This window comes from Lepisosteus platostomus, chromosome 3 (assembly GCF_059453375.1).
Source record: "Lepisosteus platostomus isolate fLepPlt1 chromosome 3, fLepPlt1.hap1, whole genome shotgun sequence".
In the NCBI taxonomy this organism is placed as follows: Eukaryota; Metazoa; Chordata; class Actinopteri; order Semionotiformes; family Lepisosteidae; genus Lepisosteus; species Lepisosteus platostomus.
This window is the reverse complement of record NC_142613.1, coordinates 33,629,604-33,657,093: the sequence shown is the minus strand read 5'-3', so window position 1 is coordinate 33,657,093 and position 27,490 is coordinate 33,629,604. Positions and strand designations below refer to the sequence as shown.

Below are 27,490 nucleotides of genomic sequence, written 5' to 3'. Positions count from 1 at the left end.
TGGAAGGTGGGAGCCCAAGATGGAATTTAGCTGGAACAGCGGGATTCTTACGAAAGTGTCCAAGTGACCATGTACCTCAGGACCTCTGTTTAACATCTCATCCCTGGCCAGTGTCTCCAATCAGCCTACTAGGGCATTGGGTTGGAAACCTGATCAGGAAGGAAGAATGCCGCCTATTGTTCTACCCACATCGCCCTTAGCGGTAACCTGGTTTTCTTGGAGCTTCTGAGACCTGATGAGTTCAAGGAATAAAACGATCACACTGCTGTCATTACTAATATAAAGACAACGATATTATAACATTTCAACTTTCTAGGCATAAACGGGGTGGAGCTGTGCTTTGCAGCATTTTGCTCCTTCTAAAATGGAGGAAGGAATAGAGGAAGTAAGAAATCACAACTGGCTACACACTAGTAGCCTTTTGTAATATGTCACTGTACACTATGTCAAATTATGAAAAAAGGAAGCCCGACATCACAGGAAACCTGAGTACTTCTGTGTATTTTGGCATTATTACTTACTTATAGTACTAGTTTGCTCAACTATGTACATAAATAAACATGCAAGACTACATAATGTTAACCTAGTAGTATGGGTATGCTACTATGGGTAGCAGCAGTAATTACTACTAGCAACCAGCTGAACCAAATGATCTCCTCAAGTTACAACCTTTTCGATTGTTACATTTCAAGTATGCAATCTGTTTTGCTACTGTTTGGGTTGAATCCTTTGTGGAAAGGTAAGGGTAATGGTAAATAATAATGGTAAAACTTAAACCTTTTTAACTACCACTTACCTTTATTCAGATCTATTTTAATTTCTGGACTTTGTTGTATGGTGGACTTTTTATGCCATTATTTGATGATTTTTATTTCTTTTACAAGTTGTTTATAGATTTCCAAAAACAAATGGCATACATGTAACCTACTGTAGTCTGAATTACCAAGTAGTGGCACAGTGGTGCAGTGGTTAGTATTGCTGCCTCACAGTGCTGAGGCTCTGGTATCAATTCTGCTCATGGGTTGCTATCTGTGTGGAGTTTATATGTTTTCCCTGTGTTCTTGGGAGTTTCCTCCCACAGTGCAAAAACATACTGCAGGATTACTTACCTTCTGGGAAAATTGGCCTCAGGTATGAATGTGTGTGTCTGTGTATCTGCCCTGCAATGGACTGGTGTCCTGTCCGCCAGCTTTATGCTTGGAAAAATATAACTGATAGGATTTTCAGAGCTTATGAAGATATATTTTTAAATATACATCTCTATTTAAGTATATTCAGAACAATGTATAGTGCAACATATTACTTTAGAAAAACCAATATTGCAATGTGCTGTCACTCTGGTATACTTAAGAAGGCCAGATGTTTACAATAACAGTTCAACATTCTGTAGTTCTAACCAAAGGTAAAGAATTAGTTGGGGAACCTGAATGCAAAAGTTCCTTGGCAATGCTCCACTTAGGGATATACAACTACATTGTTTACAAACAAAGAGAGCTTCTTTCCTATTCTTTTTAGTACAACAATGGTATCTAGATGCCACTGTTCAAATGTGACAATTAGACAGTTCAAAGACAAACATGTCAATTTTAACTTTGAAGTAGTTCAGCTGGGTAGTTGTGTTGGTAGTTGGTAGTGTGACACCCGGAGATGGTTCCACAGCCGAAACCTGTTTTCTTTCTTCTTTTTCAGCATGGAATAATTTTAACTTTGTATGGTAACACATCACAGAAAAAAACTGCCAAGCACTGAGAACTAAAAGCAGTAGCAGGTACTGACAAATTAGATACAACTCCAGTCAAATTGATGGGTTTTCAAAAAATATCCAAACCAACCAAAAGTTCTTTTAATAATCCTATGTTCCACCATGTTCCACCACCACACCCCACTAAACAAGCATATTACTTCATCATCTCCTGGTCTTCCACAATAACACGAAAGCATTTCTAAGTCACAGATGCAAACTTATCTCAAAGGATTTCACTCCTCATTGTGTATTTCTTCTTTCTACAAGACAAACATTTAGAAATATCAATAATAAACTGGAACAAAGCACCTTTCAAATAATTGCAGGGTTTAGATTGAAAGTAGGAACTGGTTGAATGCTCATGAATGTCTTGAAGAATGCTCATGAAGAAATCCAAAGATACTTTACACAGGAGCTACTGCTCAACCAAGAAAAACAGAGACTACTCTTCTTTCTGAAAAGGACTCAAAAGCCTTAAAGATCTACACTATAAGCCCATTTGCTTTTAATATGCAGCAAACAGGAACTGTGTTCTTGTTGTACCACCACAAGGGGAAGTTTCTGTTTTTAAATGGGTAACTATGGTAACATACTTTAGACTACAATGACATTCGGATGGGGATTTTTTAAATCAGTGGAAATCCAGAAATGAATGATTAACATTTACATATACAATCACACATTTACATATACAATTCCACATCTTATTGTATTTAATTAATTTAAATTAATTGTAAATTAATTTTTGAGGCTGTGTTTACCACTAAAATATTAACAACCATGAAAAATCACTTAAAGCAGCAAAGCTTTCTGGCTGGAGTAAACATGGCCAGTACAGCACGACAACCTCAGTCACCAGGAAACAGAGGGTGAGCTTTCGACTCAAGCTCAAGGTGTCTCCTTTCCTTGGTCTATATTTAGATACACCAGTTGCCATGGAAATGAGGTTACACTAAGAGATACAAGAAAACAAATTTACAGCGTGGTAAACAATTTAGACTTTAGAACAGATAAATAACAATCCATGTCTGATTCAAGCTTGCTGTGATCAGATACTAGAGTATAGAAGTCAATATTAGTGATGGAGCTGAATATAAGAGGAATATTATAAAAGAAAATGATAAATACTGTCTCAGAAGCTAGGTCCATAGTGTTATCTGATCGTTTATTGAAGTTATAAATGAGTTAGCAGTATTCACAAAAGTTTTCTCACTAGTGGCATCACTGTGTGGCACAGCAATACTACCACGCACGACAGAGATGCACTACAAAAGGTTGTGGCAATGGCACAGAGGATTATAGGTTGTGATCCACACCATCCGCTGTCGCAGTAAAGCCCAATCCATCATTCAGGTTTCCAGCCACCCCAGCCACAAACTGTTCTCCCCCCTCCCCTCTGGCAGGCGGTACTGCACTCTTACAGCAAGGACCACTAGACCCAAGAACAGCTTCTATCCCACTGCAGTACACATCCTCAACAGCTAACTGCAGGGCCTCAATACACACCTACACTATGCACTTTTTACATAGTCTACCTTTTCTTTTCTTTTGGTCTCACTACTTCATATATATTATATATTTATTGAGCTGATGTATAACACATTATATATTTGTTGAGCTGATGTGATTATTAAAAGAGTGAAATCTCATCTTTACATCTCACAAGCAAAGACCAAATGTTATTTCATCAGCGTGATTCCTTTTTAAAAATGGATTTCTAACGTCTAAGGACGGGCACTAATAGATTTATAACACCCGTTTGCTTTTTACTACAGAGAATCCAATTATTGGTTTGTCTGAAGAAAGTATATTAATGCGATTTTTATTGAGAAACCATATATTTTATGACTGCACAATGGCACAAAAATTTAAAGGATCAATGAGTAGAGAACTGCACTTCATGTTTCTTAATGAAATTGTTTTGTTTTTTTCTGAGGAAGTCCACCAAACGTGAACCAAAAGAAGGCAGTAAAAGGCAACGTAGCCTACCTGCTCTTTTGAAGTGGAATTCAAGAGAAAAGGAAGAGGTGTCATTGGTTTGGGTCACATTGTCGCACAGAAGCTAAATCACTAATAACTTTTATTGCACCAGAAGCATGTCTCCAGCAAAAAGGGAACTTGGAACATTTCCAAGATCAGTAAAGAGTTACTTAAGGTTTTGCAACCTCAAAAAGCTGTAATGCCCCTCTCTTCTTTCTTAAAACACTCGTTTGGCCTAGTGATATTCTAGAAGAAAAGGAAAAGACCAGAGTTTATTAAACAAAGATTCTGCCAAAACTACACTACTTTCCTACATTTGTAAATGTTCTTGGCAATATTTGAAACACCATGTTGTACTGATAATAAACATAGCTTAATACACATTCAGCAATATAGCCAGTGTATAACATAATCTATACCCACATTTAATAATCAACAAAATAAATAAAGACATTGCCCAACCACCAGCATTCAGCTGTATTGGTTAACTCTAAGTAACAATTGGTTAAAGGCTAAAGCCAGTCTCTTAGAAACAGAATGTCAATAATAAGAGAAGCTTTTAAACCTTAGATGTGCAGAAACAGCTCTCACAGCAGGCAATGCTTTTGGCTTCCTTAGTAACCATGCGAGGACTGAAGCCTAGCTTATCAAAGCACACTACTACAACATGGCTACACAAAACTACATACTGCAATATTAAAAACCATGCATAAACAGTCAAAGGAACTCTTTCAATTAGGTTCCTGTCTGTAATTTTCATGGCACAAAAATATTTAAAATGTCAATTTAACAAATCAGTAACACAAAAACAAATTATCAGTTGAATTAACTTTTTCCTAATCAAATTTTTCCAGAGCATAGAAGCAATCTTGCTACGCCAAATATCCATAATGAGTCATGTTTCCGACACACTAAGGTTCACTACAATAAGTGCTATTTTGTCATTTCACACGCTGAACTGAAAGGAAGTGTCATTGGGAATAAAAAAAGCTGCATGAATGCATTCAAAGCAGAGACCCGTTATTGAGCCAGTGGATGTTTAAATTTTTGATGCTTCTGAATAACAAATTTGGCTTCCGCTTCTGAATCAAATCTGGCATGTGCCTCAGCAGGCACTGCACAGCAGCGGAAAGCATTGGCATCAAGTATTCAGCTCAAGTAGCAGGCGGCGCCTCTCTCTAAACTATCAATCTGCAGTGACACCCTGTACTGTACTGCCAACCAAAGTTTTTTGCTGCAGTAGCGGGTAAGGCCCAGACTGCAAAAGAAAACATTTGTTACAAATAGCGTTACTCTGGCAAGGCACATAAATTCATCCTTCTTTGACAGGACAGCAGCAAAATAATATGTGGACTTGTAAGAAGGCATGGGCATTTGTGGTACATTTTCTACTTTTTGCTAATCTTTAGTAGTTAAGAGAACACACAACACATTGCTAAAATACTTTTTCTGATATTCATAGTTGGCCATTTTCATTCATCCTCCATTTTCTTAATGTTTTATTCAATTCAAGGTTGAAGGGGACAATAGAACCTAACCTGGCAAGCAATGGGCACAAGGCGAGATACACCCTGGACAGGATACCACGGCATCACAGACTAAACACAGACACAAACACACACACACCCTCATACTAGGACCAGTTTTCCTACAAGCCAATTCACTTACCAGCATGTCTTTGGACTGTGGGAGGAAACAGGAGCACCCTAAAGGAACCGCATTCAAACATGAGGAGACAGAAAATCTCCACGCAGGTTGCACCTGCAGGAATTTTACCCAGGGTGGGGCACTGTGAGGGAGTAATACTAACCACGCACCACCACAGAACAGTGGATTTCATCCAGTTTTGGAACAACAAAATAAAAAATCCTTTCATTCAGGGAAGTCTTGTTTCCGTCAACAAAAATTGCACTCAGATCTTTTTTATATATACTGTATATGCATTTGTACATCTTGCATCTTACTGTATATGCATTTGTATAGTCAGTTGGTACAAATATACAGAACGAAAAGGTTTTGTAAGAGAATTGCAATTGAGCAAAATGCATCTATTCCTAAGGACTATCTAAATGAAAGCAAAAAACTATTTTTTTGTTTTACTATTTTCCAAATATAGTAACATGAAGAGCCGAGCAAACACAGCTCATATCTCATTACCCAGGTGAGAGAGACACTGGCAATGATTAGGCAGAATGCAAGTCTGCCCTTGCTCAGCTTTTTAGTGGATTAGCAATACCACTGTCTGCTCCAGCCCTATCAGTCCCTCACAATGTCTGTAACCTGCAAACACATTGTGAGCTGTCCTTATAATAGGAAGACTGCTATTAACCTGAGACTGCACCTAAAAAGGCAGAAACAAACATTGAGACTGTTTTCGTGTGGATGACTAAAGTCATTTTCAGCACTTGCAAAACTGCAGAATCTTTGCAGGAAATACAGGAGACAATCTGTGCAGGTCATTCTATTTTGGATATTTCAAAGACTTTAAAGCTGTCTTTGTTTCTTATGCCACCCAGTTAACATAGACGTCATTAAAACCTGCTGCATGTTAATATATTACTGCAAGGTGCATTCACTTTACTTCAGTGCTTCCAGCAAAACATCAGGAACATACATTACCTACAGTACTTTCTAATTACAGTAAAGCTGCAGGCCTGCAGCCAATATTTAAAAGCGTTAGATGGCTTTTTATTGTTGAAAGCAAAAGCCTTATTTAGAGGAAAATCTGAATAATTGAACATCAGAAGACAATATAAGCACAGGGCCCTGCAATAATTAAAGTATACAATTTAAAGAAATGCTAAATTGTTAAACTATACTGTACCAAGCTTCAAACTCTTATCAAAAATGATTTCTGTAATGGTTAGCCAACTGTGAATACAATAGATAATTTAACAAACAATTCTAATTCTGAAACATTACTGCTCTTTTTTCTGTCCAGAAGAGTGATGACAGGAACACGCTTGTCATGTCACTTATAAAAGATGTACAATACCACCCATGATAATTCTGTTACCTACTACTACAGTACATTAATACTGGGATCATACCTCAGTTTGGGATAAACTTCTGGAATGAAATGATGAAAGGAAATCTGAAATGAAATGATTTCTTTAAAATCCTCTAAATGCTTTTGATAATTTTTTGTGATTTTTAGGACCCACCCTCTGTATACCTGTCTGGGCTTCTAATGAGCAGAAGAACACAATGCACCTTGTTCACACAGCCCCTGACAAGCTTCAGCACCACATCGATACAGGGAGCTGGAACAGTGGGAAGTGGTGTATAAAATTCAAAATAAATACTGAACGTGAATAAAGATTAATTATGATTGATCATTCATGAACAGCTCAAACTCCCTCCAACAGATTATTCTGAAGTGCCCATTATTATACCAAGTCACATCCACCACATGACAATAATTGATTGAGTTTAATTAATTAACCCAACAGCTGACCTTCAGTTTTTGTGTCTTTAAACACAATTCCAGCAATACAGGATTCATTTACATTAGATATATGAAAAATAAATATGATGAATATTGTAACCCATCAGCTAATCACTTCACAACAGCTATTACAGCTGCCACAATCAATATGTTGTTACCACTGTACACTGAAATACAAAAAGTTCCAAAAAGTTAAGTGTAGAAAGTAAGTGAACTTAGATACTGCACTGCAGAATTATTTTTGAAATGCTTATCCCCTTTAATTCTGATACATACATTTAAATTAAATTTTCGATTTATCACGCTCACAAAAAGTAATGTGTCGCCTGCAATAAACCGAGCGTTCGAATGAATGAAACCAATAAGAACATTTAGGTTATCTTCAAGCCCTACCTTGCAATTTTTGCATCACATTTGCAATATCCTTTGGGGACCTTCCAAAGTGTCTTGGTGAGGCCATGGTGCTTCTCCAGAACCGTAAGACTTTGACTTTGTGTACGTTCTATGCCATACCAAAGGCTAATGCAGACAGGATGAAGAGGTTGCACTACTTCCCTGAAGAAGGCATCCTTCCTGTAGCTGCCTCTCTGAACCACACTCACGCACTGAGTCTCTCTAGCTCTGAGAATGCAAGGCTTGATTCTCCGTCAGGCAGCAGCCAATGGGAAGGCAGGTTTGACAATACTGCTCGAGCTTCCCTGCCAATGGCAGACGTCCTTTTTTCCTCCCACTGACTTCAGCTACCGCCTGAAAAGGAAAGAGGCAGAGTCTTCTGTTAGTGTAAGTCAGCAAGGTGCCCTAACACAAGGAGCTCAAAGCTCATCATCTCATTAGCTATTCTTCTGCTGCAGCAGCGACATTGTCAGCACCAGTGTCACACGGAGACACAAACATTAGGACAGCATTTGTATTCTCCAATTTACAATTATAATAAATGAATAGATACATAAAACAGACAAAGAAGAGTGCCAGACAGGAGAGGAGCAAACAGAAAGACAGGTACTAATATAGATACATTTTATATTAACCTGTGTTCAAGCATTTAAAAAGAGAATAACTTTGTTTCAGTAGCTGTACCAGAAAATTGATGCTTAACATTCCCACCCCATACATTTTATTATTACAAACTACTGTAGAAGTGACATTTTCTAAATTCTTGGATTTCTGCTGTTTAAAATATAAGAGGATTTGCATTGGCCTTTTCTAATAAGGACATGAAATGGTTTTATGGCTATGCTGCAACATTGCAGAAATTAGCGCAATACCTAAAGGGGGTGGATCCATTCATCCCCCATGATTGGCAATGCACATGCTTTTAAAACTCAGGGAGGAAGACAGGCCAGCCACAGCAGTACAGCTAACCAGAATCTGACCTGCGCATGAAGCTTTCACTTCCCTTGAGAACACAGTGACCAGCCCAAACAGCACAGCTCTGAACTTGTTCATCTGTGCTTGGAAAAAGCCAATCCTTTTCATGATGGAGTCGAGTCTCTTCTTTCTCCCTTCCTTCTATGCTTCCACAGTGTCATTAAAAGTCTTTCTTGTTTTCTTAGTGCATTTAAGCACACTACAAGCCATTTCATTGAAAACCATGCTATTGGCCTCCTGTAGTAGCAGTGAATATGAATTTTGATCTTTCTGTTTGTTTTATTCTTTATGTAGAGTGAAAAATCCCTGAATGAATGTATGAATTCATTGGATGCATTGACTACAAAATAACTGTTCTTCTAAATACTGTAGCTGTACTTTCAGTGGGATTATTGCTCTACAACATCCCCCAGTAAAAGCTGAATTAATATCTGTGCACTGTATTACAGTATATGTTGCACTGGAGATAAAGCTGCACCGCATCCCTAATAAAACAGAAAATAACCAAGAAAAACTTGGTTGTGAATAATATCATCATGAGAAAAGAGGGACAAAAAAAAATCAAAGTCAGTGCAATGGGAAGGATTCAGTAATTATTTGAAAAAAATGTTTAGGAATGTTATATAATTAAAACATTTTCTCATTGAACAAATAGTGAGCATTTCATTCAATGAAGCGCATTTCAATTTCAATTTTCTTCTAGGAAATATAACCAAAATCAGCTAAATTAAAAAGGATTATGTTTAGTGGACGAATATATTACATTTTCAAGAAGTACCACAGTTCACTTGAATTAAATCGTTCTTACTATGTTACTATGTTACGAAATCACCAAATACTGTAAGTGTTAAATTAATTCAGGAAGCAGTTTTTTTTTTATCTTACTCCTTCAAACTAAAAATAATGCAATGCAAAAAAATGCAATTTAAAAATTGAACCACTTCCGTATAGCAGCCTCAAAGACAAATTAAATCATAATTTAGACCCAAATGAAAACCAATGAGTAATCAATACATGTATATGTTTTGATTTATAGGCTTCATTGTGCATTACAGGGAAATCTTTCATATGCCAATAAGCACTATCAAATTAAATTGCAACAATACAGCATTTAGCCTTCGTAATACATTTCAAACTAATGTGCAAATTAATGTGTACTTTACGTACAGTATCAAAGTGAAACGATGTTTTGTATATTAAAATGTTTTTTAACTAAACGCAACGGTTATTGGAAAGAGTAATAAACTAATAAATCTAAACAGAAAAGCGTTTATGATATAAAAGATTGAAGGATTCGAAAGCCTTACCAATGTGCAAACCTCTTGGTTATAGTCTGAGAAGCGTGTAAACTTGGAGGAGGCTTCTTTGGTTACTACAGTTGCCAATAGAAACACAACCAAACTGCTATGTATCCAGTTGCCAGTCAATTGTATCAAACCTCCTACTGTAGCGTGTTTTGCTCTGATATCGGAGAATGGATACATCAAGGATAATATGTTTTCGGTTTTTCTTTTAGCTAAACTTTGTTTTGTATCAATATTTCTCCTTTGGGTCGCTTTATTATAAATTCGCTGAAAACCTCTCGCAGCGTGATGCGTTGCTGTCTTGATTCTCTTTTCTGAGGGAGTAGAGCCGGGATTCGTCCCTTTCGCTGGCCCCCTCCTTTGGCGACTAGAAAGGGCGGATATATAAAAAGTCACTCTTAAGAAGAAGAGTAGATTTTTCGAGTCTGTAGTAAATTAGGGAGAGAATGCTTCAAAGCAATTCTGCGTAAATCGGAAGGCTGAATTCTTAATGCACCTTCACGCCAATCAACAGAATTAAACATTGTGCAGCATGGTGAAGAAAAAAAATAATATAACAGTATGTTCATAGCTAGTGCAAATCATTTACGAATGTTTAAAAGTTCACTTTTGCAGCTCGACCTTGTAAATTCTCAGTTAACACTGTTAATGAGTGGGAGGAGTAGTTAACAAAAAAGAACTTGCCGTATACCGTAAAATTTATTAAATATAATACATTTTAAAGATAAGAACTGGCCATTGCATCCATTCAGCGTGAGAGAATGAAAGGATGTTGTTAACGTTGCAGAAGCTGTTAGGAAGAAGCCAAAATTAAAATAGCTTTCTCACCCTCTCTCCCCCACCCCCCAAAGAAGTGTTGCGTATAATGTTGGTGTGATGGATGTGGTTGGCTCAGTTTTTCATGACACACTTTGTGTCTTGTCAGTGTTCGCAAGGATACAGCCTTTAACTTATCTCAGTATATAATAAATTATGAATATATTTAAATGCAAAAAAGACTCTGTCCTTTTGAGTCCCATTGGAAATGTGTCACGCTACTTTATTAGATTTTCTATGTTTATTTAATATATACAATCTTTGGGTGTCTTACAGATTACTTGTGATTTGCTTTGTTGTTCGCACTTCAATTCCAGTTTTCGTAATGTTTTTATTTTCATTTTTAATATGTCACATCGCGCAGTACCCACTGTAGGCTACTACTTTATGTTCTCCTCTGGTTTTTTTTAAAGTGTACCTTTGCCACCATAACTTTCAGAGAACATATTGTGAATCATTGAGCTCTGAATGTATTTCAGATGGTGGACTGTACAGAGGTGACTTATATATGTGCTATTGTACAGCACTTTCTGTTGATTAAAAAGCACACATGCTGTAAATTATATTAATCTTAAACCGTATACAGTACAAATACAGTGCATGCATAGGGTGGTCTTCTTTCCTAGACATGAAACATTAATTTTAGTCATACTGGTTTAGAGTAAATGAACTTGGTCCTTGAGGTGAACCTTCGATGACAAATGTCGGTGCTTAAAGGAAGCTTAGGGTTTTCCATCATTGAGACTGTAGGAATTACATCTCTAATCTTCCATTTCCATGACTGATGCCATCTTCTAACTGAGTGTATGGAGTGATATGGGACCTGGCTTTCTGTGCCCAAAGACATTAATTAGTGCTTGGAATCAACTGCTGATTTAAACTGCCCTTTCATGTGTTAATGTGATGTTCAATTAAGAGCCACTGAGAAGATTAGTTACTGTGTAACTAATAGTTACTCATTTGGTATTTGAAGTTGCAACAATAAAAATAATAATAATTCACCATGACCTTGAGCTTCCCTGACAGAAGCAGTTTTTTATATATCCAACCATTTTTTAATTAAATGGTTATTTGGTTTTGGTGCACGATAATTGTGCGACACGGTAGCACAGTGTTTTGCATTGGAAGGATGTTTCAATAAATAAATGTGCTGAGGACTTCACGTAAAAAAAAAAAATCAAATGAATACACTTTGTGGGATGTATGGATATTCGCTTGTTATGCTTTCTGGCACGTAGGGCAGCAGCATCCTGTTGCTGTTTCCATAACATTAGTTTTTTTATGGGACAGGGTTGTTACTGTAGCCTCGTGCCCAACCTCCAACATGGAGGACCTGGCGCCCTAAACGGAACATGAATCCACTACCCTGAGATTATGAGTCTCAAGCTCTACCAAAAGAGCTAGTCGGGGCCCTTTTCAAATGCTTTGGATAAGCTATATTTGTGATGTTATGGCTGCAGTGCTGCTATACACTGCAGTAAGAGCTGCCCTCTAGGTCAGCTGTAATGCTCTGAATGGCCTCCAGAGGTTTTACTAATGATTAGGCACTGTCCACTCAGACAAACAACGCTCAAAGTCTAGCCTTGCCCTTACCCTGCATAATCAGTTCCATTGTGCTTGCAGGCAATGCAGTTGTGTGTCTTGGCTAGAGTGACTGGCGGCACATTATGAAAGATTAGGCTTGTAGCTTGCAGTGCTTTGTGATGCAATGTGCCTTGCAATGGAAATGCATGGAATGTGCCCCTAATGAAAATGCCTGCACTGCGACTGGGATCCAGAATTATTGCCAATATTAAAATCTCTTGCTATAGAAAGGGCATTTCTGCACCTATCTCACAAGACTTTTCTGCACCTCTCTCACAAGGCTGTGGTAAGCATAGAGAATGTATACTACCATACAGCATATTTCAAGTCCACCTTTACCTTGGCAGAGTAGATGAGCTCATTCTGAACATTTAGTGATGTTCTCTTCCCAGTCAGCCTTTGTTGTCATCTGTTTGAGTGACTGACTTGTAGGAGATATCATTGTCAATAGGATCATTTGTAAAAGTTGTGGGCAGTGACTTAGCATGTGCAGAAATGCTGAAAAGGCTTGATGATGTTCTTTCTGCATGCCCTCAGAAATAATCACATTAGAAAGGCTACACACGTGAGGAAGTCACTTAGTACTGTACATTGAGTTTCTTGCTTGCAAGCTGCTTATTAATTCAAAATTCTTGTCTAATTGTTCCTTAAGGGATCCCAGGGCATCTGACTTAACAACAAAGCTAAGCAGTTTGACCAAACCCTTAGTTTTCACATCCACAGATCCCAATTTCACTGTTGGTCCTAAAGTAATCCTCTGGATTCACTTTGCCAATATCTTTTTGGCCTTGAAATATTTGTAACAACCCTGGAGTTTCTACTATATTTAAAAATGAATGACTGTCAATTTCTTTAAAATGTCTTATTTTAAAATTTTTGCTTTGAGGTAATTTTGCCATATTTGGAACTAATTCTAATAAATCCTGAACATGGTATTCTACACGGTGGAATTATCACACAATTTACACTTTGCAATTTTACACTTTACACAGTGTATCCTAGCATTTTGTTGACCTTGTTATTGCTTCATCACTTTGTCTGGATGAGGGATTAGACACATACCTAAATCTTCATCATAACTCACGTCAGACTCAAAGAAAGTTTAAATACTTATGGTAATGATATTCTTGCTTTGTTCTTACATACATTTACCTGCCTGGATTTCTGTACCATCCAACCTGGATGACGTCAAAGTCTTTTTATATTAAAATTAAAATTCTTAAAAGGTATTTAATATACTTGTGAACTTCTTTTTAAAAGCATATGTGACACATTTAAAAGGATCTTTTATGAGTATTTCATGCTAAGTGACTAGAAGGCAAATCGTAACATATTAAATTTAATGAAACAATACGGGAAAAAATAAATTAAAAAACTTAACACAAGCTTATATAAATTACTTGATTAATATTCACCCCAGCAACTTATTAAGCAATCTTCCACTTCTAGCCAAGAATTGCTCAACATATTCATTTTATTTCAGTTTTAATAAAATAATGGAGAAGTGCGTTTTTGGTCAACTCCTTTACCTTTTATTAATCTCTCTGTAAAAATGTGTCTTTTCCTCAATTTTCCCGTGACATTCTATTTTGAATTTTTACGACCTTGGGTTGTTACTGCCACCTAGTGCTCAATTTTAGCAAAACAGTCTGCTGCATCTTGTTCTACCGTTTTAGATTGATGGGAAAATGAAGTACTCGGTTTCCTATAAATTTGTCTCCTTCTTCTTGTTATTATTATTATGTTCATGTGGGTTTCCTCTGGGTGCTTCCATTTCCTCCCACAGTCCAAAGACAAACTGGTAGGTTAATTGGCTTCTGGGAAAACTGGGCCTGGTGTGAGAGTGTGTTTGGGTAAGTGAGTGCCATGTGATGAACTGGAATCCAGTCCAGTTTGTATTCCATCTCGTGTCTACTGCTTGTGTAACAGATTCAGGTTCTCAGGCTTGTGCCCTCGCTGCTCCTACCCCAGTTCGTCCCTCCACCACATGGGCACGAACCTAGGTCTCTGGTATTGCTCAACAGGGGTCTTGCCAGCTGAGCTAAAGAATACCTTCCTCAGCCCGGGCGGCCAAGATCCCCGTTATGCACAGGGGCATATTCCTTACACTTGCTGGGATGGGCTCCTGCTTCCTCTCCACCCTGAATTGGATGAAGAGATTAGAAAATGGATGGATTATTATTCAGTGGGAACATGATTCTTATCCTTTATGGAAGTCAGGAAAAAGTTAAGGTTATTAAGTTAAGGTAAGAAATGAAGGTAGATTCATCCAAGTACCAAGGATTAGTTGTAACAATGTCAAGAGAAATTGTCTCTGTTGGATGTGGGGTAATTATTTAATGTCTTCTGGAAACCAAATGAATGTTGACACTGCAGAAGTCATCTTTACATGCACTCTTTATATTATGTTTATTTTGTCTTAATATTCCTTTTCATGTGCATTTGTCTTGGAAATTAGAGGAACTTTCCTGTATTTAGTAGTCCCTGACTATACAGTACCTCCCATAAAGACATTTTTCAAGATTTTGAAAAAAATTATTTTAATTCTTATACGATCTTAATACAAATCTTCAGTCTTACTGTGGGGATGATTTATTAATTAGTTATGTTTAGACTTGGTCTAATGGTGGGTAGAGTGAAAAAAATATATATAAGACGTTATTTCTGGCATCACGTCTGCTAAGGGACTTCAATGATTTGAGCAAAAAATGGATGACAATAAACCAGAATCCATTTGCCATTTTTTAATTCCATTAACATCCAAACTTTTGAAGAAAAAAACTATCTTTAATTAACCAAATGAAACCCTCGTTATTAAAAACAAGCATCATAAAAATGCAACATTTAAATGCTCTGCTCATTTGCAATTGTGAATGGCAAGGTGGGGTCCCAGACCTTTGGCCTTTGGCAATTACACATCTCAACAATATAAATTCCAAAAAGTGGCACACCCTTAAAAAAAAGAAAAACAGGCACAGCAGCAGGCGTGCGCACTTCAGAAATCCTGCCTTTGCGATGCAAAATGGACAGATTGGGTGGGATTTTCTTGCGAGCGATTTTATGGAGCAACAATCAAAGGAAGTTCCAGCCTAGGAGTCCCATCACCTCCAAGTGGAAAGAATGTGCCTTATTTTCTGTACTGAAAGGGAGTCACAGTTTCTACTCCGTGCCTTATCAAAGCTTTTATTATTACTAGAATACTCACACACCAGTACAGGGGAGAAAACTAAACAAAAATTCCTTTAGCAGCTCATAACATAAAAACATAATTATTTTCCAACGTATGATCTGCCCTGAATATTAGTTACAATTATACCCTACATATTATTCTGCATCGAGGGTTGTATTGTTATTTTTTATTACCTTTATGTTGAAAGGTCCAATGTTTAAAGATGATCTCATCTGAGTGCTGAATAGCTCATTTTTCACATGCATTAAGACCAACATTGATAATAGTGGCACAAAAGGAGTATCCCAAATGGACTGGCCAAAGCAAAAGAAAATGAGATAATAATTTTGTTTAAAGACTAAAACATCGTAAGTGCTTGAAATAAGACTGAAGCGGGCTTACATCTCATAATTGTAACACAGGGGTGAAGTCAATAGCAATTTGTTTAAAGGAATAAACACTCACAGAAGGAATGAACACCAGAAATATTGTAATTTTCGCACCGTTGATGCTATGTCTTCATGATCCACTTTGTTTCCTTGAAAACAGACTGTTGTAAAGTTTTTATAGCTGGAGAGCAGGTCCTAGAATTGATTGATTCGCTGATTGATCATTTAGAGCAAATATGCGTTCAATCAATCACCTTATCAGGCCATCTTCTAGTCAGAGTGTGGTGACAGACACATGGTCTATGTCTAAGACCTAAGACAGAAAAGAGAGTAAGAATTCATTCATTTCTGAGAAAGTAATTAAGGATCTGTATCCTGTCACCCACAAGTCTATAAAGAATTCTATAAAGAACAGAAAAGTTCATATTTTGTTTTAATCCGCACAACAAATTAAAAAAATATGAAAGCAGCTCCTTTAAGTCAGTCAGTATTCAGCTTTACAGAGAACATAAATAAAAACATTTTAAATAGGTTCCTCCTTAAAATAGATACAGTATACAGTATGTATCGATATACTGCACACCACCAATTTGTAGTGCTACCCATTTTAGGTTCAATTTATGTGTGTTCTCTACGCCATGGAATGCAGGTTCATTAAGATTCAGTCTTTATTGGTGAAATATATATAATTAATTATATTACAAATAAATATATATAACTGGAGAAACTAACTTTCCCATTTCACAGCACTAATTTTCACAATGAGGCAGTTCAGTCATCATTCTGTAAGGAGTGTGTGGATTCTGTCATCAAGATAGTGACATGAAACAGTCATCTTTTCACAGATGAAAATGGAGACTCCTTGCCATTGCCAATGACGAAAGTCTGGCAGCATTGTTCTACGTTCATTAAACCTGAGGAAATGATGGGAAAGGAAACTATTGCATTTGTCAGGAATTCTGCTGCTCACAGATAAGGCCGCGGTTGCTAATTTTAAGTAGAAAAGCAGGAAATGTGACAGTGAGGCTTCCTTTTTCACAAACAAAAAACACACCAGACTGTCTTGTGGAAAGGTTTGGTGTTGTCGAGCTCAGTAATACATGAATAGGCAATAGGCTAGTCTACATGTGAATTGCACCTCTCTTTGTCCTTTAACTTTTCTGGGTGTTATGGCTGGAAATGACACTGAATTCAATCTCTTTGCAAACACAGATTCCCGTTTCATAGGTAAGATTTTTATTTGAATTATCATCACCATTGTTCTTGTTGGTATCTTCATAGAACTTCATTAGTGTACGGTTTCTTCGGTGTTCTTTATGAGCAAAACCTTTGTGATCTGAGACAATAAAAAACTCCATTAAAACTGTAAATTTTAGAGTACATAGAATATTATATACCTTATATACCTTAGTAACCCATTTTATAATATAAGTGATATATAAAATGTATTAATGAATTCAACATAACTAGTTAGAACAGACTTTCATTAAAAAATCAATTACATTTTATAAAAATTTAGATTGGATTGTTTTAAAATTCATCATAAGGATTTTGAAAATTGTACTATGTTATGTTTTAAATTATTTGTTCCTTTGAATTGCTCAGCCTTGCGTTTGTGAATTTCTCGGCAAAAACTAAGAAAGTTTACTTACATTTTGGTTTTTTGTAAATTGGGTTCCTTAAGAGTCTGTTTGGCAGAAGTAAAAATTAACAACATTCGTTTTTGTCCAACAACCCATATTTATTTATTCATGTATGTTTTTTAAAAAATCTTGTTAATCTCAATCTCGAGAATAAATAGGTACAATGCAGTGCTTTGTATTCGACAAAATCTTCCACTAGATCTGTTGTACCACACAGTGCCATCTTGTCTATGTTGATAACACACCCTGCCTCGGATACTGTAGTTGAAGTTACCACTAAGAAAGAATTCAATTTTTATCATGAGAATATTTAAGGTAAGTTTCTTTTACTTAAAGAAATTTAATGTAATCTTCCCGTCGCACTCCTGTTATAATAATACACTTAAATACATCTGTGGGTGTATGCTAAGTCTAAGTACTGTAGGCATTTTTTCAAGCAGTGTGCTCTTGTCACAGGATAAATGGAAAAATATAGTATATAGTACTGTGCTATGTGCAGTAAAAAGTGAAGTTATATACAGTGCATGGAAAATGTTTCAGACAGTTCTGAAGGTGTTTTTTGTATGGGGACACAAAATCTGTGAAAATGCTATTTTTTATAGTAATAAGCCTGAGAGAAATGTCTCTTATGTAGACATTTAGGCATTAATAAAAGATTTTACGAAACCATTGAGAGAAAGAATATTTATAATCTAGATATTACAGGATGGCGTAGCTGATAATAAGAGTTATAAAACAAATTGCGGAGAGCATTTGGAATCAAATGTACATTATATCCTATTTGTCCTGGGACAGTTCCATATTTTATGGTTTGTCTCATGGGTTCCATTTTTGCAAAATCCCATATTTCAGAAAAGTGAAAGGGCCTCCTCCCAGACAATCAAAAAAGATGCCAAATGGAAACGCCTACAAACCCTCAACAGGAAAGTGAAAAAAGACGGGAAGGAAACAACACATTCAATGTTTTATTACATGGATTTCTATTTACCGTGTCGTCAAAGGTCGTAGACTATTCTGACTTTATTCCACTGCAATAGTAAATGCTTTGTGTGACACTGTTTCCCTATTTTTCAGACTGAATCTTGCACCTTAATTTGGTTTGGGCCCTGTCTTCTTTTCCGTTTATTGTACTGTACTGTATATGTGAATCTTAATATTATTACATACTGTCAAATTAAATGTCTTCTTTTGAACTGATAATTGTCATTGACATAAAATCATAAGAAAGGTTACAAACAAGAATTAGTTATCTAATCATTAGGTTCATTTGGCATTTTGCTTATTACCCAATGAGACATTTGTAAAATAGCATAAAATATAGTATATATATATGACAGATATCATTAATTAATTCTGTTCTGGACTGGAAGTTTAGTTTAAGCTACTTAAACTTAGCTTTTAGCATTTTATTGCATCCATTTTTAACATCATCTAAGCAGTACAGCAAAGCATAGTCTTTGATTGAAAGTTGCATGTAAATATGTAAATCAAGTCTCATGCAAATGTTGTCAACAAAGAAAGGCTATAACTATGAAGATGAACACATGATAACAAACAGAAACTAAAACGAATCTCAAACTACGAATAGAGTCCTGCTGGCTGCTAGATGTGACCCGCTTTGTTAAGAATAAACAATGACCAGCGTTTTTTCATCAGTTAAATAAGATTTAAATCACAAGAAAGCATTTTTTGTAGCCCCACTTTACTCTATTCATTAAGATGGTGTATGATCCACAGTATCAAAGGCAAAGGCAAAACTGAGGTCTTACTAATGAAGAAAAGGTAAAAAGATCACTAACTAACAGTATCAAGGTCTGTTTCTGTACCTTACATTGATCTGAACTCAGAATGAAATGGCTCAGAGATCTTAATGGAAAATAACTAAGCTTGTAACTAAGCTGCAACAGCCTACTTTAGAACCTTTGCCAAAAAGAGTAAGTTAAATATTGGCCAATAAGTACTGAGCAGGCTGGCGCCAACGTTCTATTTTTAACAAATGGATAATAACTACATAATAAATAATTTACTGATGATTATTATTTATGATATTGGGGTTGATAATTATAAAGTTTGAAACAAGACAATGGAAAGACAGTGCGCCTACAAGGAACATGTGAGGGGATTAATTTTACCAGTCATGCTGTATCTGGTGAGAATTGTATGAATACCTGAAGCACTAAGCTTTCGAGTCGGTAAATTGTTCTCCGATTTAGAATCTTCAGACAAAATCTGCATAAAAATCAGTCAATCAGACCATATGTTCTTAAAGGCTGGAGTTCCAAAAAAATAGATGAGAAAATAGCTCTTTAACTCAGGCAACCACACCAGCAATGGAGAAATCTAAAAATACAACCACATTCAGCTATAGACTTTCACTGAACTACTAGTTAGTCAGTCTCATATGAAAGGGGAATTAGTACTCCATTGCTGTCCCAAACCCCCTCAGCAGGTGTCAAATGCAAGAACACAATAATCCAAAAGACACTGCATGTAGATGTCGCTGTACATAGAACAGGGACATCACGTACTACCTACAAATGAGCAGCAATGTACAACAACTAAGAACAATCCTCAGTCCCAGGGTGCTAAGCAACAGGCCTTTTTGATTTTTCACATCATGACAATTCTGAGTGCAGTGAAACAGATGATGGTGCTGCACTTCTCCCATACAAACTATCTACTGTACCTTACCAGCAGACAGCAATGAGCTGCTTCTATGCTGTTACGTGTAGGTGACTGATTCTGGGAGGCTGCCCTGCACAGCCCCAGACCAATCTTGTTACAGTATTGTATCGCCAGTGGTGCAATAGCTAATGCCACTTGGTGCAGCTCAGCCTGAGCCTGCATGTCCTGTGGGCACTCAGTGCAAGTGGATGAAGTCAGCATCATGTAAACTGAAAGACTACAAAAACCAAAATTATCCTGCAGCTAGGATTACACCTTCCCCTTTCGCTTAACTACAGACTACTTTTCTTCTTAATTCTCTCTATTCATTGAAGGTTTCATTTCACACCTCTGTACACTTATTCTGACTTCACACCTCTTGATTGGTCTCTCTTTCTGTCCTCTGCTCCTGCCTCTCACTCCTCCTCTCTCCCAGCTTTTGTTCTCCCACTACATTACCTTTGCTTACTGCCTTGTCTTTCCCACATCTGAAGAAGGCTTCATGGCCAAAACATTGTGTTTTCTTTCTCCCTTTTTTTCAGCATGGAATAAACCTATTACTTGTAACATGTAAACTGGTGTGATGTAAAACCTGTGGGACTGGTAACCACTATGTAAGGAGCTGAGTATTGCTGTAATTCCGATTATTGTGACTGAAGTAAAGGTAGTGGACAAATAAATGGAAACACCTATCTAAAGTCAGTTAGCAAGGCTTTGGGAAGTCTCTAGGTACTGGGGAATAGAGCCAGGCTGGAATTCTACACGATGAGGTGATGCCTGATGGAGATGCAAAATGTCTCAGTCATCATTCCAGAATATTCCATAAATGCTCACTTGGGTTCAGATCTGGTGACTGAGAAGGCCTTGATATATTGATAACATTAGTGTCACATGGTTGTGATGACACATACTCTTTGCATGGGGGTAGTGTCATCTTGGAGGACATCCCTCCCAACAGGAAAGAAATGCTGCAATATGGAGTGCAGATGGTCGTTCATCACCACTTAGTAGTCATTTGCATTGGTGCTGCCTTCTAAGGAAATGAGTGCATGCAAATCATGCCAGGAAAATGTACCCCATAACATTAAAGAACCACCGGGACCCTTGACTGTTGAGAGTTCAGGTCTTTAGAGTTCTTTAGGTTTTCATCCCATTTGTTGAGAACATAGTTACTTTATTGTCCACTACTGTGTAAATTTGTCTTTGGCTTCTCCCATAAAAGAACAAAACACACAAGCAAAACATAAAGGTCACATAAAATCACATGAAGTACATGAAAGTACATGGTGAAGAATGATTCACCTGATCCTATCACATTACGCAACTGCTTTTTGCACTGCTGCCTAGCTATAGTATCTGAATATGTAGAGTACTTGGTGGAGCCTTTTTGATTGAACTGCGTGCTTGTGACCCAGTTTAAAATGTGTAATCAGTTAATGCGAAGGTGCTCACCTGTTTTCCTTGACTTCAGATGTATGCACATTTATCATGATTCTTTAATACGCACCTCCCTCCTATCCCTCCTATCCCCTTCCATCTGACATCCCCTAGGTTTTGTTTAGATCTTGTGAAAAATCAACAATCTGTGTTATGTTGCTGAAGCTCTTTACAAACTGCCCCAATAATCACCCCTCTTTCAGAGTCACTGAGGTCTCCTCTTGCAATCATGCTGACCATAATGGTAGGTACCCAGGCCTGTCCATCATTTTATTACATGACTCTATGCTTGTTTCTTTGACAAGTTAAAGCATAGGTCACACCTGTGTGGAAGGCCTTTCAATATACTTGGTGTCCCTCATTTACTCAAGGGATTCCATTTTTTGTCCACCACCTGTACGTGCCAGCTCATGTTTTTCTTGTCTGTCTGCACCTCCTGTTTACGTCCTGTGCTCCTGAGTGTGGGGCTGCGGTCCAGTTGAAGAGTTTTATGTTCCTTCCTGTATTGTGTGAGTTGAAGCCGTAAAGATTTGTTGCCTTATAAACAGCAATAAGTCTATTTCCCAGTATGCTCATGACCAGAGTCATATTTCGTGGCTTAATCATCATTACTAATTTTTTTATGGAAAAGGCTTATAAAAAATACCCCATTCACAATTATTTGTAATATACAGACAGTTTTTTGAGGATACTTCTTTGACTTTTATACAGTGGTGTGAAAAAGTGTTTGCCCCCTTCCTGATTTCTTATATTTTTGCATGTTTGTCACACTGAAATGTTTCAGATCATCAAACAAATTGAAATATTAGACAAAGATAACACAAGTAAACACAAAATGCAGTTTTTAAATGAAGGTTTTTATTATTAAGGGAAAATAAATCCAAACCTACATGGCCCTGTGTGAAAAAGTGATTGCCCCCTAAACTTATAACTGGTTGGGCCACCCTTAGCAGCAACAACTGCAATCAAGCGTTTGCGATAACTGGCAATGAGTCTTTTACAGCGCTGTGGAGGACTTTTGGCCCACTCATCTTTGCAGAATGGTTGTAATTCAGCCACATTGGAGGGTATTCGAGCCTTAACCGCTTTTTTAAGGTCATACCACAACATCTCAATCGGATTCAGGTCAGGACTTTGACTAGGCCACTCCAAAGTCTTCATTTTGTTTTTCTTAAGCCATTCAGAGGTGGACTTGCTGGTGTGTTTTGGATCATTGTCCTGCTGCAGAACCCAAGTGCGCTTCAGCTTGAGGTCACGAACAGATGGCCAGACATTCTCCTTCAGGATTTTTTGGTAGACAGCAGAATTCATGGTTCCATTTACCACAGCAAGTCTTCCAGGTCCTGAAGCAGCAAAACAGCCCCAGACCATCACACTACCACCACCATATTTTACTGTTGGTATGATGTTCTTTTTCTGAAATGCTGTGTTACTTTTACGCCAGATGTAATGAGACACACACCTTCCAAAAAGTTCAACTTTTGTCTCGTCAGTCCAGAGAGTATTTTCCCAAAAGTCTTGGGGATCATCAAGATGTTTTCTGGCAAAACTGAGACGAGCCTTTGTGTTCTTTTTGCTCAGCAGTGGTTTTCATCTTGGAACTCTGCCATGCAGGCCATTTTTGCCCAGTCTCTTTCTTATGGTGGAATCATGAACACTGACCTTAAGTGAACTCAGCTTTCCAAAGATGTGATAAACCACAGTTGATTTATGTTTTACTTTTTCACACAGGGCCATGTAGGTTTGGATTTTCTTTTCCCTTAATAATAAAAACCTTCATTTAAAAACTGCATTTTGTGTTTACTTGTGTTATCTTTGTCTAATATTTCAATTTGTTTGATGATCTGAAACATTTCAGTGTGACAAACATGCAAAAAAATAAGAAATCAGGAAGGGGGCAAACACTTTTTCACACCACTGTAACCTCCTGTAGGGATGCAAGGACTCACAGTGCAGTGCATTCAAGGTGTGAGATGAGTTTGTGACAAAAATGGCTTGTTCCAGAGAACACCGAAGGAGACACACAAGGTGTATTACCCACAGTGCCCCAAATTGCAACAGTGTTACAGAGGGTTTTATAGTCTGAGTCCAGCAATGTTCACCTTATTTTAATACTTTGAATGGGGTTTTATGAGTGACCGTTCTACTTGTGGTCTGATAATGGTGGTTTCTCATAATGTCATCCTGGTCTCGCAGCTATTCCTGAGGTGTCTCATACAACAGCAGGTGCCTGTTTAAAATTCCCACAAGTCAGGTCAGGAGTAATAACCTCAGGTCAGAGTCAGAGGTCTTTACTCCTAACATGGTCCAGGAACTTCTCAACAAGAAAATGTAACCACTTTTTTAACCACCTGGGCAGTTATACTTAAACTGTAGTACATACCTGCACCATTCCCACTGTTATATCGCAAAATATGTCATATTGGTGGTAGTGAATCAATGTAAAAAACGTTAAATCCACAGTGTAATCAAAACAGAGGGGTACTTCAGAAAATACATTGTACATTGTATTGAATCTTCAACTCAGCTTCCAACTTCTTTGCTCCAAGGCACCTTCTCAGATAAATAGTAGTTTGGTCTGGAAAAAATGGGCTGCAAGAACGAAAGCGGTAAGCAATAAAAAAGAGGGACAATACCGATAAAATATTAGATTAGATTTTGTGGTATTTTACATGTTATGTTATGTTTTATGAGACCCATAATAGTGAGACTCTGTTTCTGCCAGCAATGATGTTTCCTGCTTTTCTGTCCACAGATAATTTGATATTGGCTTTCTGCCTGTCGATGGTGGTGGGCCTGCTGATCGGCTCTTTGGTGTGGGTCCTCCTGACGTGGATGTCCAGGCGCAGGGCCTCAGCCAGCATCTCCACGCGAAACCCACGGCAGTCCCGCGCTCCCTCGCACAGCCGCTCCGGCTTCTACCGCAACAGCAGCTACGACCGGCGCAGCAACAACAGCCTCGCCAGCGCGGCCTTCACCTTTCACCGGCAGGCCTCACTGGAGCAGCCCGACCCCCTGGGGCGCAAACCCAGCTTCCGGGCCTCCACTTTCCACCCGCTGTTGCAGTGCAGCCAAATCGCGCGCGAGGCCGAAGAGGGCAGTCAGACCACGCTCCCGCGGAGCACGGCGGGCTCCGGCTCCGGCTCAAATGTTGCTACCCCGGCCCGGCCAGACTCCTTCTGGTGCAGCAGCAGTCTGCGCGGGTTTCACGCCACTCAGACCCCCCCGCCGGCTTACGAGAGTGTGATACGGGCCTTCCAAGAGACTTGCACTTGAGACGCTGTGGCAAACAGAGCCGTGACTATGGTTTTCCACTTGGATACAGCTGCTTAAAAACAGCAATCCATCAGTCTAAAAATTGGGGCTTGTAAGGAAAAAGTCAATAATTGCTGGACACTTTGATTGGTTCAAGGGTTTTTGTTTTGATTACGGGATATGATTTGAGTATTGTGCGTGCATGTTTTGTCTGAGATGGTTCTAGTCTCGTGACGACATCTTATTTTCTTCAACAAGCTGTAACAGACCTGACTCTGGTCCACTTCCTTCTGTTAATGCCCTTCAGAGTCAGAATGTGCTCAACATCCCCGAATTGAGATACTATAACAGGCAGCACAATGCTGTTTGGTTTTTTGTAGGTTCAGAAATATCAATCTGACAAAAAAAAAACAACTTTGGAACACCACTTTCCCAATATTGCTAGGTTTCAATAGGTAATGTCATGTTTCACAAAAACAAAGGTCCTACTGCCAATCAATGTTGGCCCTACATCTGAAAAACCTTTTTGACCTAGACATAGGCTGGATTCCAGCCAGACCATTAATAACTTTAAAATCAGCACTCTTTGAGAAAGCTAAGAATTAGTTCATAATCTGTAGAAATTTCAAAATGTTCCATTTCCAGTGGAAAAACACAGAAAGTGTGCGTCTGAGCTTAAAGGGAAAAAAAACAATGGCAGTGTTCAGCTGTTTCAATATATTCATATTTTATTTTTATTTTAAATGTGTGGGATATCAGTGATGAAAGAAAAACAGGTTATCTCTAGAATTCAAGTGTTTTGATTGGTTTCCATCCAACAGAAGTGCAGACTTTATTTAACTTCATTCAACCTGTCACATTGACTGAAAGTATTCAATTACATCGGAAAGTATGTCCTAGATCTTATTGTACAGGAACACATTGTTAAAGGTCAAGTGCTATGTACTTGGGGTGTGTCTTTTGGAGGAGATAAATATGTGGGTTTATTATTGAAAGTATTTAGGTCTTTGTAATATTTTTGTAATAAAAATCTGATGAATGTTAAACTCTTTGCAGGCCACTGGATCCATGCATTCTTTATTAGTCCTGGATAACACAATGAAAGTGCAATCGCAAATTTGTGAATCCCAAATTTGAGTGAATTATAGATTAAGTACAGTATATTTGCTCTTTTTTCTTTTTTCCAGTCACAGTAAAGTATCAATAAGCTGAGACAATTTTTGCCTTTCTTTTCATTACTTGTATCTTATTGCTCCAAAAATGCAATCAATCCAACTGCTCAGCTTCAGTGACTTAGCATGGAACTTTACTTCTTTCTCAAGAATACATAATAATACACTTTCTGTAATGATTTGTATACCAAAGGGCTATACTGTATGTTGCCTCACTTTGCACACATAATGAATTAAAGAAAGACTGGGTTCTGGGCTTCAAAACAGTATATTGTTACACATAGGGGGCTATGAAGTAGAGTAATATCAAGAAGTGAAAAGGTGGATTAATCAATACTTAAATTAAATTATCTCAATCCCCAAATTGTATATATATGATTTTTTTGCCAATAATATACCCGAGCATTTGGTATGGTTAGAGGCGCATGAGTTATTTGTTCCACTGGGTAAAACACAGGCATATATGCATACAAGTTTATAAGCATATTCTGTGTAAAACACAGACTTTACACTATGTATAAACTTCCCAATGAGGCATCCCAGAGGTATAACATCCTAACCACCCAGAAAAACCCCAGACTGCTACCAAGTACTTGACTCTTCAATAATGCCTACAAAGGTCCAAAAAAGAGATAAGCTGCCTTCTAAACTAAACAGAATATGATCTGCGGTTCAATCTCTCTTTGTAAACTCAGATATCACAAAATGAATGGGAAACTATGTCCCTATTCTAAAAATACACCCAATAACCAGGGGAGGCTGTTTTTAACCAAGGGATTCTTTACACATGAAAACAAAGTTCCTAACAACAACAAAATAACAAGCTCTCTTAACAGGGACACTTAAAAATAAATACTTAGCTCCAATCTGGTCTTTCCGGATGATCTGAACAAGGAGCTCTTGCCTTCAATATCTTTGTTTTTCTCCTTCCCTTACCCTGTCTTCTTCAATCTCTCTATCTGTATCTCTATTCCCTGTTATTCCCTGTTCCTGGACTGTCGATTGACATTTACCAAGAATCTATTTAACTAAGGTGTGCTTTGAAGATGGAAATGTTGACACAAGCCAGGTGCTCTTCATTGTACAGTATGTAGATTCACTTCATAACAACCTTTTCCAAAACGGTGCAGTTGTACTACCGTAGCATGACTCTAGATAGATTGAACTTCATGAATTAACAAATTATTCTAACCATTATCTGCTCACTGTGTAATTTGGGTAGAATTTGATTTGGCTTTACAGTAAAGAGATTGCATTTTCAGATTGGTTATTTTTAAAATAAGATAAGGAGTAAAACTTAATTGTTCCAAGTAGAGATGTTTCAAAAGCAAGAGATCCAAGAATAAAGCCGAGATTAAATTAAAGCCCACTCCAAGCTTCAAGCTGATTAAATAGATACACACAAGAAGCCTTTGGAAAAAAGAAAGTTTCTAACAAGGTATGTGTCTGGAATTTGATATTTGAGGATGGATTCATATTTTAGATATATTGGAGTGACGTTCAAGTGTTATTCCCAG

General features: G+C 37.6%; 2 protein-coding genes across 3 annotated transcripts in view; one reads left to right on the top strand and one right to left on the bottom strand.

Annotated features, from left to right (window-relative positions):
- LOC148674773 (nesprin-1-like) overlaps nt 1-10,153 on the bottom strand; it is a 229,771-nt gene extending 219,618 nt beyond the window's left edge. Inside the window, exons 1-2 of the mRNA XM_088625363.1 lie at nt 9,848-10,153; nt 7,566-7,919 (exon numbers count right to left, since the gene is read on the bottom strand). Coding sequence (XP_088481489.1) covers nt 7,566-7,632 — 67 coding nt within the window. The 5' untranslated portion in view covers nt 7,633-7,919; nt 9,848-10,153. The remainder of the gene's footprint in view (nt 1-7,565; nt 7,920-9,847) is intronic.
- Nucleotides 10,154-16,843: 6,690 nt separating this feature from the next.
- myct1a (myc target 1a) lies at nt 16,844-25,847 on the top strand. Of its 2 annotated transcripts, none has more exons than XM_088625358.1 (2): nt 16,844-17,029; nt 24,302-25,847. In XM_088625358.1, exons 1-2 carry the CDS (start codon nt 16,972-16,974, stop codon nt 24,820-24,822), a joined length of 579 nt encoding a protein of 192 aa, XP_088481484.1. In that variant the 5' UTR covers nt 16,844-16,971; the 3' UTR covers nt 24,823-25,847. The 2 variants fall into 2 exon arrangements, with proteins under 2 accessions (XP_088481484.1, XP_088481486.1); XM_088625360.1 differs by lacking the exon at nt 16,844-17,029 and adding an exon at nt 18,812-21,790.
- Nucleotides 25,848-27,490: the final 1,643 nt, after the last annotated feature.